Here is a 15,134-nt window from a genome sequence, read left to right as displayed (position 1 = left end):
GTATCTGGTATGCGTGCATGCATGGTTCCTAATGCATTTTAATTGTAGCCTAATGACTCACCACTGTACCTCTTTTTTTCTGTGCTTCACGGTCTATCTGTCTTGATGGGCTGAGCCGATGCAACTCGATAATATTTGTTCCGCATTCGACGTGTCCGCAAAGCGCCAGAGTATAATATCGTCCTTTACGGAAAATACCGACGGGTGTGGTCAATTGAAGTGAAATAGATTTGTTGTCTTCTAATTAGATGCGTGTTGCTGTTCCAGCACTGTGTTGGTGTACAGCTCTTTGCCAAGAGAACCAAGTTCATGCAAATCTGTGAACATCCACCAGGGCGCATCTGTGAGCTATTACTCCCGATTTAAATGCCCTCACACACACCAACGCTTCAACCATACGCGTAGAAACAGCTACCAGCGTTCTACCCACCCGCTCGCCTGCTTCGGGGCCAAGAAATAAGAGAGAGGCGGGATAGACATGCCATCAAGGACAAAGGGGGAGCGGATTCAATAGACAGCGGGATACCTTTCCACATATTTTGGAAAATCAATGGTAGTGATTACGATATTAGATTGGTGTAGTCACAAACCCCCCTGCATACTCACACAAAGAGCAGGGCCGGGTGGAAGTAAATTATAATTTAAACCAATTTAACGCGCAGCGTCAGCGCTGGTATTTTATATAAGGGACTCGAAGGAACGCAGTAAAAAGGAACATAGCTCAACCAACAATAGCCAGATTTTTGACTGAAACGCGAATACCAGTGTGTAAGAGAAAAGGATAATAATAGTGGAGTAGTTCAGGACGTGATTTTCCAGGTATGTATGTTTCCCTCGCTGTTAACTATTACGCATAGGCCTAATAATAAGCGCAGGTCTCTTTTTCTTCTCCATCACCTTGCACAACAAACGCTACCTGCAATGAGATCTTAAACCAAACAAATATACTCTGGTTTTCTCTGACGCAAATACAAATTAGGCCTATTCATGTTTGAATAGTGGTTGTCGGGCAAATATAATGATTTTGTGGATATTTTGAAAACGAAGAGGAATGTGATAGCCTTTTCCTCTTATTTTATGTTGTGAGATAGATTTACATCGTCAGATATTGATGGAAGGCAACACTAAAAACACAAATGATCAACAATACTGCACTGCTGATAATTTCACGTTATGAGCAATTTCACCTAGGCACTTTTATTGTAGATTTAAATATGCGAAATGGTATATAGGGATATGTTCAATGACATTGAAATGCTTGATATACCCATGTATATACTTTATACATCTCTTGAGTTTAGCACAACTGTCATAGCATGAGCTTACCCTACCCTATCATAACCTAAAATAATGTTTAATTACCCCATTGTTTACAAATAACAATAGTGTGAACAAATGTAAATACATGTTTTAAACTATCATGTGGATTACACTAATGACCATTGAACAGATTCCCAGGTCACAGACTGCACCTTTTAATATCTGTCTCTCTAAAGCAGGGGTGTCAAACGCATTTTGCCCTGGGGACCTCATTCGGTCTTCAATGAGGTCCGGAGGGCTGCACTGAAATTGGTTATAATTTCTTGCCTGTTGAAAATAAAAGGTCAATTTAAAATATATATATTTTTTACATTTGTATTTTTTTAGTCCACCACCACTGCGAGCCAGATTGTACCCCCTCCGTATGTTTGACACCTCTGCTCTAAAGCTTAAGCAAACTACAGATTTACTGTAGGTTTTTAATGATCAGTGTAGTTGCTGGTGCTGTTGTTCTGATTGAAGTACAATACTGCAGTAAGGCATGCATTTAGAAATGTACTCAGATTTCGAAGCATTTTCCTTTTGCTCTCTTTCTTTACATTCTTATCATCATTTAGGCTGTATCTGTTCTCCCTTCCTTCCTCAAAATCTCTTTCTCTCCCCACTTCTGTTTTCCTCCACTCTCTGTCAGGCTGTTCTGATACTAAGCCATGGTGTCTACAGTTCTTGCTGTGACACTATCTGTCACCATCCTCCACCTAACTACAGGTAACACGTGTGTGTGTGTGTGTGTGTGTGTGTGTGTGTGTGTGTGTGTGTGTGTGTGTGTGTGTGTGTGTGTGTGTGTGTGTGTGTGTGTGTGTGTGTGTGTGTGTGTGTGTGTGTGTGTGTGTGTGTGTGTGTGTGTGTGTGTGTGTGTGTGTTGGTTAGTGCTGAGCGATTAACTGAAATGTTGGTTATTTTTTGTTTTTTAAATAACAATTTGACTAAAATCAGTTACATTATTTGAATTTCATGTCATTCAGCTTTTTTTCTGTGAACTCAATGCAATGTGCGCTGTAGTTTCTCTAGAGATAAGTCCGATCCTATGCCCGAACTGTGCTTAGTATTAGGGAATTGTAGTTTATTACAACAGTCCAAGTTTATTTATACTGTAGTTCTCCGCAGAAAATTTGATAATTAACTACAATGATCATAATCCATCGTGCGGCTAAACTTGTCCGGTCTTTGTTTCTTTTACGTCTGCTACTTGAGAGAAGAATGCGCAATCAAGAGGGCAGTTTATTTGCGAGGTATCTCTACCTGAAAATACCATACATGATCTAAGTGATTGATAGTTGGCATTCAGCAGTCATAAAAATATGGCTTATTTACTTTGAGAAACTACTAAAAAAGTGTCTTTGTCAGACAGCATAGCCAGCAGCTCTATAGAGATGATAGGATTACTTGGAATTGCATAAGTTGTCAAATAAAACAAATGTAATATACACAACTACTGAAATATTTTATTAAAGTAAATTAATGTGAATAACTGATGGTTAATATATGATAAACAGTCATGGGCAGTCACTACTATCATGGGACATTTATTAATGGATTTATCTGTGTTACAAAATTCAACCCACATATTTAAAACATTTAATGTTTTAAAAAATTATTGAAATTGAAGATTTTATATTTTTTTATAATCAAACTGACCTCAAATAGCTCTAATCGCTCTGCACTGGCGTGTGTGCGGAAGTGATAGAGAAAGAGGCAGCAATGTTTCTTGTGATTGGTGTTTCTTGATTAATTTTTAAAAAATAACGAATTTGCCAATCATAGTTTAAATTCCTCCCTTTGAAGTTTGTTTTCACAAGTCATTATATATATTTATATATATATATATCTCTCTTTCCACTTAGGTGTGAGCTTTGTGACACCTGACCATGAGGCTACTCCCACAGCAAGTCCTGGTCCCCATCCATTGGGTGAGCTGATCCATGCAGCCCTTCTGAGTAAGGAGTACCTGGGCCATGCCCCAATCAATACAGGTAGTATAGCTCACCAATAGCAGTTTTACATTATTCTATCAATACTGATATTAATTAATATCAGTAAAATTTTATTAGTCACATGCGCCAAACACAACCTACAGTGAAATGCTTACTTGCGAGCCCCTAACCAACAATGCATTGGAAAAAATATGGATAAGAATAAGAAATAAAAGTAACAGGTAATTAAAGAACAGCAGTAAAATAACAATTAGCGAGACTATATACAGGGGGGTATCGGTACAGAGTCAATTTGTGGGGACACCGGTTAGTTGAGGTAATATGTACATGTAGGTAGAGTTATTAAAGTGACTATGCATAGATGATAACAACAGAGAGTAGGAGCGGTGTTAAAGAGGTGTGTGTTGGGGGTGGCATTTGATTAGATGTTCAGGAGTCTTATGACTTGGGGGTAGAAGCTGTTTAGAAGCCACTTGGACCTAGACATGGCGCTCCGGTACCGCTTGCCGTGCGGTAAGCAGAGAGAACAGTCTATGACTAGGGTGGCTGGAGTCTTTGACAACTGTTAGGGCCTTCCTCTGACACCGCCTGGTATAGCTGTCCTGGATGGCAGGAAGCTTGGCCCCAGTGATGTACTGGGCCGTTCGTATTACCCTCTGTAGTGCCTTGCAGTCGGAGGCAGAGCAGTTGCCATACCAGGCAGTGATGCATCCTGAGGGGGAGTAGGTTTTGTTGTGCCCTCTTCACGACTGTCTTGGTGTGCTTGGACCATGTTAGTTTGTTGGTAATGTGGATGTGGACAATATGCTACTACTAATTAATAATAACAACAGAAATACTTTTATTTGTAAAGCCCTTTTCAAATGAACCAAAACCAACTGCATATATAGAAGGCTGGGGCCAAGATGCGGACCAATCAACACACTCATGACAAAACTTGGCGTGTTTAAAACAGGGATGGGCAACTTTGATGGGGTTGGGGGCCACAAGAAATCGTAACTTATCACAGGGGACTGTAGTGGCTTGTGGGTCTGCGCACCCAAATCCATATCCACACATTCACTCCTTTTGGGGCCCTAAGCGAAATTAAGTTTTACACATGCAATTCTACTCATTTTGCCATAGGGTGTTGAGAAATGTTTGCATTTTTTATATAATATCTGATAGAGTGACTTGTTATCAACGTGGGCCCCCCATTCGGTATTTCAACCATTATTACTACAAGTTTAGATAGCTGGCCGCAAGGCTAATTTACAATCTAAAAAATGTTAGCTGACTTCAGCTAATTCAGTGACTTTCAGTAACTGACATTACATTTACATTTAAGTCATTTAGCAGACGCTCTTATCCAGAGCGACTTACAAATTGACATCACAAGAGAAAACTGCTGATGCAAAACCATATTTCAAAATTGCACCTTGTGTATACTACTATTGTGGGCTCTCCTTCTCCGTGGCCGACGTGAGTAAAACATTTAAACGTGTTAACCCTCGCAAGACTGCTGGCCCAGACGGCATCCCTAGCCACGTCCTCAGATCATGCGCAAACCAGCTGGCTGGTGTGTTTACGGACATATTCAATCAATCTCTATCCCAGTCTGCCTTCCCCACATGCTTCAAGATGGCCACCATTGTTCCTGTTCCCAAGACAGCTAAGGTAACTGAACTAAATGACTATCCCCCATAGCACTCACTTCTATCATCATGAAGTGCTTTGAGAGACTAGTTAAGGATCATATCACCTCCACCCTACCTGGTACCCTAGACCCACTCCAATATGCTTACTGCCCCAATAGGTCCACAGACAATGCAATCGCCATCACACTACCCTATCCCATCTGGACAAGAGGAATACCTGTTCATTGACAACAGCTCAGCATTCAACACCATGGTACCCTTCAAACTCATCATTAAGCTTGAGACCCTGGGTCTCGACCCCAGCATGTGCAACTGGGTCCTGGACTTCCTGATGGGCCGCACCCAGGTGGTGAAGGTAGGAAACAACATCCCCACTCCGCTTATCCTCAACACTGGGGCCCCACAAGAGTGCGTTCTCAGCCCTCTCCTGTACTCCCTGTTCACCCATGACTGCGTGGTCACTACAGTGGTAGGCTTGATTACCGACAACGACGAGACAGCCTACAGGGAGATGGTGAGGGCCCTCGGAGTGTGGTGTCAGGAAAATAACCTCTCACTCAACGTCAGCAAAACAAAAGAGATGATTATGGACTTCAGGAAACAGCAGAGGGAGCACCCCCCCTATCCACATTGATGGGACAGCAGTGGAGAAGGTGGAAGGTTTTAAGTTCCTCGGTGTACGTATCACCGACAAACTGAAATGGTCCACGCACACAGTAGTGTGGTGAAGAAGGCGCAACAGTGGCTCTTCAACCTCAGGAGGCTGAAACAATTTGGCTTGTCACCGAAAACCCCCACTAACTTTTACAGGTGCACAATTGAGAGCATCTTGTCAGGCTATATCACCGTCTGGTACGGCAACTGCACCCCCCACAACCGCAGGGCTCTCCAGGGGGTGGTGCGGCCTGCATAATGCATCACCGGCGGAAAACTACCTGCCCTCCAGGACACGTACAACACCCGAAGTCACTGGAAGGCCAAAAAGATCATCATGGACAATAACCACCCAAGCCACGACCTGTTCACCCCACTTACATCCAGAAGTCCAATACAGGTGCATCAAAGCTGGGATAGAAGCTATTTTTCAATCTTTCTATCTCAAGGCCATCAGATTATTAAACAGCCCCCACTATAGCACAGAGAAGCGGCTGCCTACCTACAGACTTGATATCATTGGCGACTTTAATAAATGGAACACTAATCACTTTAATAATGTTTACATATCTCACATTACTCATCTCATATGTATATACTGTATACTGTGTCCTTCACTATCTATTCTTTACTATCTATTGCATCTTAGTCGCTCTGTCACTGCTCATCCATATATTTTATACTTATGTATTCTCATCCCATTCCTTTACTAGATTATCTCTATTTGGTTTTGTTGTGGAGTTTGTTAGATATTACCTTTTAGATACTGCTGCACTGTTGGATCTAGAAGCATGAGCATTTCGCTACACTCGCGATAACATCTGCTAGCCATGTGTATGTGACCAATAAGATTTGATTTTTGATTTGATTTGATATTCTAACTCTCAATAGTAAGTTAAGGTGAAATGAAAAATCCCAGAAATGTTCCAAGCGTATTTCTCTCAAATTTTCTGCACAACTGTGTTTACTTCCCTGTTAGTGAGCATTTCTCCTTTGCCAAGATAATCCATTCACGTGACAGGTGTGGTATATCAAGAAGCTGATTAAAGGAGTTTATCACACAACACAATGCCACAGATGTCTCAAGTTTTGAGGGAGCGTGCAATTGGCATGCTGCTGCAGGAATGTCCACCAGAGCTGTTGCCAGAGAATATAATGTTAATTTCTCTAATTTCTACGACCAAAGTCGTTTTAGAGAATTTACATACATGTGGTCTGCGGACTCAGAACCGCAGACCACGTGTATGGCGTCGTGTGGGCGAGCGTTTTGCTGATGTCAACATTGTGAACAGAGTGCCCCATAGCGGGGTTTTGGTATGGGCAGGCATAAGCTATGGACAACGAACACAATTGCGTTTTATCGATTGGCAATTTAAATGCATAGAGATACTGTAACGAGATTCTGAGGCCTATTGTTGTGCCATTCATCCGCCGCCATCATCCCATGTTTCAGCATGATCATGCATGGCCCCACGTCGCAAGGATCTGTACATAATACCTGCAAGCTAAACATTTTCCAGTTTCTTCCATGGCCTGCATACTCACTAGACATGTCACCCATTGCGCATGTTTGGGATACTATGGGTCGATGTGTACGACAGTGTTCCAGTTCCCGCCAATATCCAACAACTTTGCACAACTTTTCCTCCACTCTCTGTCAGGCTGTTCTGATACTAAGCCATGGTGTCTACAGTTCTTGCTGTGACACTATCTGTCACCATCCTCCACCTAACTACAGGTAACACGTGTGTGTGTGTGTGTGTGTGTGTGTGTGTGTGTGTGTGTGTGTGTGTGTGTGTGTGTGTGTGTGTGTGTGTGTGTGTGTGTGTGTGTGTGTGTGTGTGTGTGTGTGTGTGTGTGTGTGACAACATTCTACAGGCCTGATCAACTATGCGAAGGAGATGTGTCGCACTGCATGAGGCAAATGGTGGTCAGATCAAATACTAACTGGTTTTCTGATCTACTCCCCTACCTCCCTACCTTTTCCTCATCAAGCTACACACAATACCCCATAATAACAAAGCAAAAACAGGTTTCAATACATTGTTGCTAATTTATCAAAATAAAAAAATCTGAAATTTCGCATTTACGTAAGTATTCAGACCCTTTACTCAGTAATTTGTTGAAGCACCTTTGGCAGCCGTTACAACTTTGATTATTGTGTATGACGCTACAAGCTTGGCACACCTGTATTTGGGGAGTTTCTCCCATTCTTCTCTGAAGATCCTCTCAAGCTCTGTCAGGTTGGATGGGGAGTATTGCTGCACAGCTATTTTTTAGGTCGGGTTCAAGTCTGGGGTCTGGATGGGCCACTCAAGGACATTCAGAGACTTGTCCCGAAGCCACTCCTGCGTTGTCTTTGCTGTACGCTTAGGGTTGTTGTCCTATTGGAAGGTGAACCTTCGCCCTAGTCTGAGCTCTCTGGAGCAAGTTTTCATCAAGGATCTCTCTGTACTTTGCTCCGTTCATCTTTGCCTCTATCCTGACTAGTCTTCCAGTCCCTGCCGCAGAAAAACATCCCCACAGCATCCCCAGTACCCTTCCCCAGATCTGTGGTTCAATACAATTCTGTCCCCGCACTCTACGGACAATTTCTTTGAGCCCATGGCTTGGTTTTTGCTCTGATATGCGCTGTCAACTGTGGGACCTTATATAGACAGGTGTGTGCCTTTCCAAATGATGTCCAATCATTTGAATTGACCACAGGTGGACTCCAATCAAGTTGTAGAAACTTCTCAAGGATGATCAATGGAAACAGGATGCACCTGAGCTCAAGTTCGAGTCTCATGACATACTTATGTAAATATGGTATTTCTAAAAACCTGTTTTTGCTTTGTCATTATGGGTTATTGTGTATAGATTGCTGAGTGGAAAAAAGTGTTTGTATATATTTTATTCAAGTTTGATCAAATGTACACCAATGTAAGTAGAACGATTTTACCATATCCCAACCACCCTTCCTCCCTCCACACAACACTTCCACCCCCGTCCCTTCCTTACTTCTACGCCCTTCCTCAGTTCACCCACCTCAATTCCCTCACAACCACTCACCCCAACCACCCACCCCATATACCCAACCCACCCCACACCCTCCCACAGTTCGGTCCTAGAAAAACATTCCACAGAGATATCACAACAAATAAACAAGAATACAGGAAAAATGAAATTGTCTCACATACAGATTCAAAATACAAAAAGTGGAGCAACCAAAATAAATAAATAAATGATCAGTAAACAGACAAACTTGCTTGTACTGGATAGCATTATATTGATGACTGCACCTGTAATGACTACTTGGAAACCTTAAAGCATCTCATCATACGGGAACCTCTGCAAGCCATTGAAGTATGATATAAATGGTTGCCATTTTCTAACAGAGAATATAATTATACGTCGAGCCAATAAGGATGTAAAAGGAACAGTATCGGCATGTTTGGGGTCCAAGGAGAACAAGGAGAATACCAAAAACAGCTACCAAAGGTCATGGCTGCAGGTTAATTTCAAGCACCTCAGATAATTTTAAAAAATTATAGAATCCCAGTCATTTTGTAGTTTTGAACATTGAATGAACTAAGATCACATGTTGAGACATGACATCTATCACACTCATCATTTACATTTGCAGATATTTCAGACAATCTTGATTTGGAAAAATGCACTCTATATAAAAACCTTAAATTGTATGTGACCAAGACAAGCACAAGATGTAGTGGAGCATACTCTATCAATCGCCTCATCCCGCCACTCCTGTGTAAATTCAACACCCATTTCCTGTTCCCATGCAGATTTAGTTTTGTTAGTGGAATGTTTGTCCAATGACATAATTCACAGATCTGAGAAATTACTGCTTTCTGTCAAAGTGATAGAGTCAATATGCCATTCCAGGGTTAGCAAGGGGGTGGAGCAGGGAGGCCAGAACATTGTGAGGATACACAATGGCTAATTTGAAGGTAACTGAAAAAGTGAGATGGAGGCAAAGAGACCCAGTTGGGAAAACTAGAAAAAATTCAATCTACATATAAGGACTTAATACTAGACTTTACTTGTCTAGTAAAATAAATCATTATCTATTAGGGAAGCGGAGAATAAGTGATTCTTATCAATAGGATCCATAGTAGATGCAGAGGAGAAATTAAAATGCAGTCGAAACTGATACCAAATCTTAAGTGTGGAAAGCACTACAGGATTTCCAGTATAGCGACTGGGGGATGCTGGGAGAAAAGAGCAGAGTAAAGTAGGAAGAGAAGCAGAAATACAAGAATGTGCCTCTAGGTGGCACCATGGGGTATCTGGAGCATGTAACCAGAATGGCAATTTCTGAAAGTTGTCTGCCCAGTAATAGTATAAAAAGTTGGGTAGTGCAAGCCCTCCACTAAACGTGCATCTCTGAAGTAAAGATCTACTGACTCCGGGTACCTTTCCTCCCCAGATAAATGTGATGCCCAAATGATTGACTTGGTAAAAACAATGGGAGAGATTGAAATAGATAATGGAATTTGGGTAAACTGTTCATTTTTACAGCATTAATCCTTCCTATAAGTGATATTGCTAAGTTACCCCATCTCTGAAAATCTGATTTCATTTGCGTAAGGAGGGGAGCAAAGTTTGCAGAAAAAAGAGAATGTAATTAACGAGTTACGTTCACTCCAAGATATTTGAAACCAGAGCAGCTAAGCTGAAAGTCAAGTCTGTCTGCTGGAGTTGTAGCGCTGATTGGGAAGCACTCACTTTTCTGGAGATTCATCTTATAACCGGAGAAGGAGCCAAAGTTCTCCAGAATGTCAGCAGACGACTTGCCCTGTCTCCATGTTCATAGTAGGTACCACGTGAATGCAATAGTAACTGTTCTGCATCTGTAAAACCAGATCAAATTAGATTTATTTGTCACATACATGGTTAGCAGATGTTAATGCGAGTGTAACGAAATGCTTGTGCTTCTAGTTCCGACCATGCAGTAATATCTAACAAGTATTCTAACAATTTCACAACAACTACCTTATACACACAAGTGTAAAGGAATTAATATGAATATGTACATACAGATATATGAATGAGCGATGGCCAAATGGCAAAGGCAAGATGCAGTAGATGGTACTAGAGTACAGCATATACATATGAGATGAGTAATGTAGGGTAAAGTAGCATTGTTTAAAGTGGCTAGTGATACATTTATTACATACATGTTTTATTATTAAAGTGGCTAGAGATGAGTCTGTATGTTGGCAGCAGCCACTCAATGTTAGTGATGGCTGTTTAACAGTCTGATGGCCTTGAGATAGAATCTGTTTTTCAGTCTCTCAGTCCCCGCTTTGATGCACCTGTACTGACCTCGCCTTCTGGATGATAGCGGGGTGAACAGGCAGTGGCTCAGGTGGTTGTTGTCCTTGATGATCTTTTTGGCCTGCCTGTGACATCGGGTGGTGTAGGTGTCCTGTAGGGCAGGTAGTTTGCCCCCGGTGATGCATTGTGCAGACCTCACTACTCCCTCTGGAGAGCCTTACGGTTGTGGGCGGACCAATTGCCATACCAGGCGGTGATACAGGATGCTCTCGATTGTGCATCTGTAAAAGTTTGTGAGTGTTTTTGGTGACAAGCCAAATGTCTTCAGCCTCCTGAGGTTGAAGAGGAGCTGCTGCACCTTCTTCACCACGCTGTCTGTGTGGGTGGACCATTTCAGTTTGTCCGTGATGTGTACGCCGAGGAACTTAAAACTTTCCACCTCCTACACTAAATGTCCCGTTGATGTGGATAGGGGGCTGCTCTCTCTGCTGTTTCCTGAAGTCCACGATCATCTCCTTTGTTTTGTTGACATTGAGAGTGAGGTTATTTTCCTGACACCACACTCCGAGGGCCCTCACCTCCTCCCTGTAGGCCGTCTCGTTGTTGTTGGTAATCAAGCCTACCACTGTAGTGTTGTCTGCAAACTTGACAATTGAGTTGGAGGCGTGCATGGCCATGCAGTCATGGGTGAACAGGGAGTACAGGAGAGGGCTGAGAAAGCACCCTTGTGGGGCCCAAATGTTGAGGATCAGCGTGGTGGAGATGTTGTTTCCTACTCTCAGCACCTGGGGGCGGCCCGTCAGGAAGTCCAGGACCCAGTTGCACAGGGCAGGGTCAAGACCCAGGGTCTCAATCTTAATGACGAGTTTGGAGGGTACTATGGTGTTAAATGCTGAGCTGTAGCTGATGAACAGCATTCTTACGTAGGTATTCCTCTGTCCAGATGGGATAGGGCAGTGTGCAGTGTGATAGCGATTTCGTTGTCTGTGGACCTATTGGGGCTGTAAGCAAACTGGAGTGGGTCTAGGGTGTCAGGTAGGGTGGGGGTGATATGGTCCTTGACTAGTCTCTCAAAGCACTTCATGATGACGGATGTGAGTGCTACGGTGCCATAGTCATTTAGCTCGGTTACCTTAGCTTTGATGGGAACAAGAACAATGGTGGCCCTCTTGAAGCATGTGGGAACAGCAGAATGGGATAAAGATTGATTGAATATGTCCGTAAACACACCAGCTTGCTGGTCTGCACATGCTCTGAGGACGTGGCTGGGGATGCCGTCTGGGCCGGCAGCATTGCGAGGGTTAGCACGTTTAAATGTTTTACTCACGTTAGCTGCAGTGAAGGAGAGCCCGAAGGTTTTGGTAGCGGGCCGTGTCAGTGGCACTGTATTGTCCTCAAAGCGAGCAAAGAAGTTGTTTAGTTTGTCTGGGCGCAAGACATCGTGGTCCGCGATGGGGCTGGTTTTCCTTTTGTAGTCTGTGATTGACTGTAGACCCTGCCACATACTTCTCGTGTCTGAGCTGTTGAACTCTACTTTGTCTCTACAGTATACTGACGTGTAGCTTGTTTGATCGACTTGCGGATGGAATAGCTACACGGTTTGTATTCGGTCATGTTTCCGGTCACCTTGCCCTGATTAAAAGCAGTGGTTCACGCTTTCAGTTTGTTTTGCGTGAATGCTGCCATCAATCCACGGTTTCTAGTTGGGGAGGGTTTTAATAGACGCTGTGGGTACAACATCACCGATGCACTTGCTAATAAACTCGCTCACCGAATCAGCGTATTCATCAATGTTATTGTCCGAAACTATGTGGACATATCCCAGTCCACGTGATCGAAGCAAACTTGAAGCATGGAATCCGATTATAATACGAGTTGCAACAATTTAAAAAACACAATGGTGTTCTCCGTTTTGCTCTACAGCCCCCACAAGTGTCACAGGACTCATCTGAAGTTAACCCGGTACCGGTTAAAACATTTTATGGATGTATGGAGGTAGTTTTGTGACAACAAAAAACGGGGGTTAAATATGAGTCCAAAAAACTAAAATATTCCCTGAATTTTCTTATGTCCTATATATAGGACAGACATTTCAAAACCTTATTCCTTATGAAGTATTTTTTGACTCTCTGTTTTGCCATTTATGAATGTGCTATTCAATGTGTTCTTATGGGCTATAGTAGATATACTACTATACTATAGTAGAAAAATTCAATATTTTATCAAATACTAAAACAAATATTTTGATTTTTGTGTGACCATCTAAAAAAATTCCATATGTTAGCTTCCCCCGTCCACATTGATATTATGGAGTATTGTGTATAGGCCAGTGAAAATCTCAATTTATTCCTTTTTAAATTCATACTGTTGCACAGCAAAATGTGGAAAAAGTCAAGGGGTGTGAATACTTTTTGGAAATTGATCCGACTGCAAAAGAGGGGGCCCATGGGCCGCCAGTTGCCCATCCCTGGTTTAAACACTCTGCCTTGATTGCAGGCACAACAACCAAACCTATTCAGGCTGTACCACAGCTTCGGCAGACTGAGCCTGCAGCCACTGTAATGCTACCAGGGGTGCTAACCACAGCCCTGACCTCATCGCCCCCAGCCAGCCAATCAGGAGCAGGAAAAACTGTAACATCACCCACAGAGGAGGAGACGACAACCACTTTGATCACCACCACAACCATCACCACAGTGCATATGCCGGGTAAATGAATGGCGGGATTGCATGCCTATCATTATGTAATGCTAGGATGAATGTAGTGTTTCATAGGCATTACTTCCATAGGGTTGAGATATTTGTGCATTTTCAGTCAAGTATCCTGACTTTCTCTCTCCAGTGCAGTGCAATGCCAGTCTCTCTGGGATGGAGGGCATTGTGGAGTCTCCAAATCCTCTCTCGTCATCCCCTTACTCTCCTCTGGAGTGCATCTACAGCATCACAGTGTATCCGGGTTATGGAGTGGAAATTCAGGTAAGGCACCGTTAGTCATCAAATCAAATAAAATGTTTCACATGTGCCAAATACAACAACTTTGTTCAGTTGCTAAAAAATGTTGGAGACCCCTCCAGCAACTTTTGTTGGTAAAAGATTCTAGCAACAAATTCAGCTACTTTTCAGGCTGCCTTTGGGGAGTTTTGATACTGAGGGTTTCTATAGTTTTGATAGTATTTAGCTAGTCTTGCTAACACCAGCCTCTCTACGTCCTTGACGTGAGTCTGGAACAGCTGCTTTGATGTGTCGGCAAGAAGCGACCATAATGAAGGGGCTGTGCCCTCAGACTTCAAAGCAGCATCCTACACTGGTTGGATATCCCGATTTTGAATTGAATCATGATCTATTGTTTTACATAGGACCGCTTCAGCCCTTCCGCTTCCAGGATAAGCAAACACACACAGTAGCTAGCTAACACAAACCTTCGGACATTGTTGGCCACTATTCTTTATTTATTCAGGGAAAACCCATTGAGACCGTCTCATTCACAAGAGGGAACTGATAACAACAATATAACAACACAAAACAGCAATCAATACAAAACTCAACATTTATGAAAAACAGTCACAGTACTCCGCTACAATTAACACCCTAAGCCGCAGAGTGACACCAGAACATCTAATTGTAATGAGTTCTCCAAATTGTTCCCGCAGTGAGGCGCATTAAAACTAAAAGCGGATTTACCTAATTTGGTGGAGACCCGAGGAACCTCAAGTTAACCAACCCTGTGAACGTGTTTGGTAACGCATGTTTTTATACTTAAACAACGAAGTCAGAAGCTTGTGTAGTGGAGCTTTGTAAACAAAAAGGGAATAGTGAAGTGATCTACGGGACTTTAATGAGAACCAGCCAACCTTTTAGTACAAGATGCAGGGATGAGTATTAAAACTGCAAACTGTAATAAAGCGAAGGGCGCTATTGTAGATGGCATCCAAAGGTTAAAAAAATTGACTGTACAATCTGATCCTGCCATTTAAGGAGAGGCAAGATCTTTTTCTAAAAAAGGAGCCCAGGATTCTAGCAGCCGTATTTAGCACTAACTGAAGTTTATTTAGTGATTTATCCAGGTATCCGGAAAGTAGAGCATTGCAGTAGGATAACCTAGAAGTAACAAAAGCATGGATACATTTTTCTGCATAATTCTTTGAACAGAAAGTTTTTGATTTTTGCAATGTTTACGTAGATGGAAAAAAGCTGTCCTTGAAACAGTCTTGAAATGTTCGTCAAAAGAGAGATCGGGGTCCAGAGTAACGCCGAGGTCCTTTATGTATGTCTTTATTTGAGACTACTGTACAACCATTAAGATTAATTG

At 42.5% G+C, this 15,134-nt stretch overlaps 1 protein-coding gene across 2 annotated transcripts in view; it reads left to right on the top strand.

The window, feature by feature from the left end:
- Positions 1 to 375: 375 nt before the first annotated feature.
- Positions 376 to 15,134, top strand: part of LOC118358966 (seizure protein 6 homolog) — a 73,321-nt gene continuing 58,562 nt past the window's right edge. The window contains exons 1-5 of one of the 2 annotated variants that reach the window (XM_035737040.2): positions 376 to 819; positions 1,952 to 2,028; positions 3,165 to 3,230; positions 13,322 to 13,534; positions 13,668 to 13,801. In XM_035737040.2, coding sequence (XP_035592933.1) covers positions 1,971 to 2,028; positions 3,165 to 3,230; positions 13,322 to 13,534; positions 13,668 to 13,801 — 471 coding nt within the window. In that variant the 5' untranslated portion in view covers positions 376 to 819; positions 1,952 to 1,970. Of the gene's footprint in view, positions 820 to 1,951; positions 2,029 to 3,164; positions 3,294 to 13,321; positions 13,535 to 13,667; positions 13,802 to 15,134 lie in introns of both variants that reach the window. The other variant, XM_035737039.2, reaches the window with a different exon arrangement.

Source organism: Oncorhynchus keta, chromosome 26, assembly GCF_023373465.1.
Source record: "Oncorhynchus keta strain PuntledgeMale-10-30-2019 chromosome 26, Oket_V2, whole genome shotgun sequence".
In the NCBI taxonomy this organism is placed as follows: domain Eukaryota; kingdom Metazoa; phylum Chordata; class Actinopteri; order Salmoniformes; family Salmonidae; genus Oncorhynchus; species Oncorhynchus keta.
This window is presented reverse-complemented; position numbering and strand designations above follow the sequence as displayed.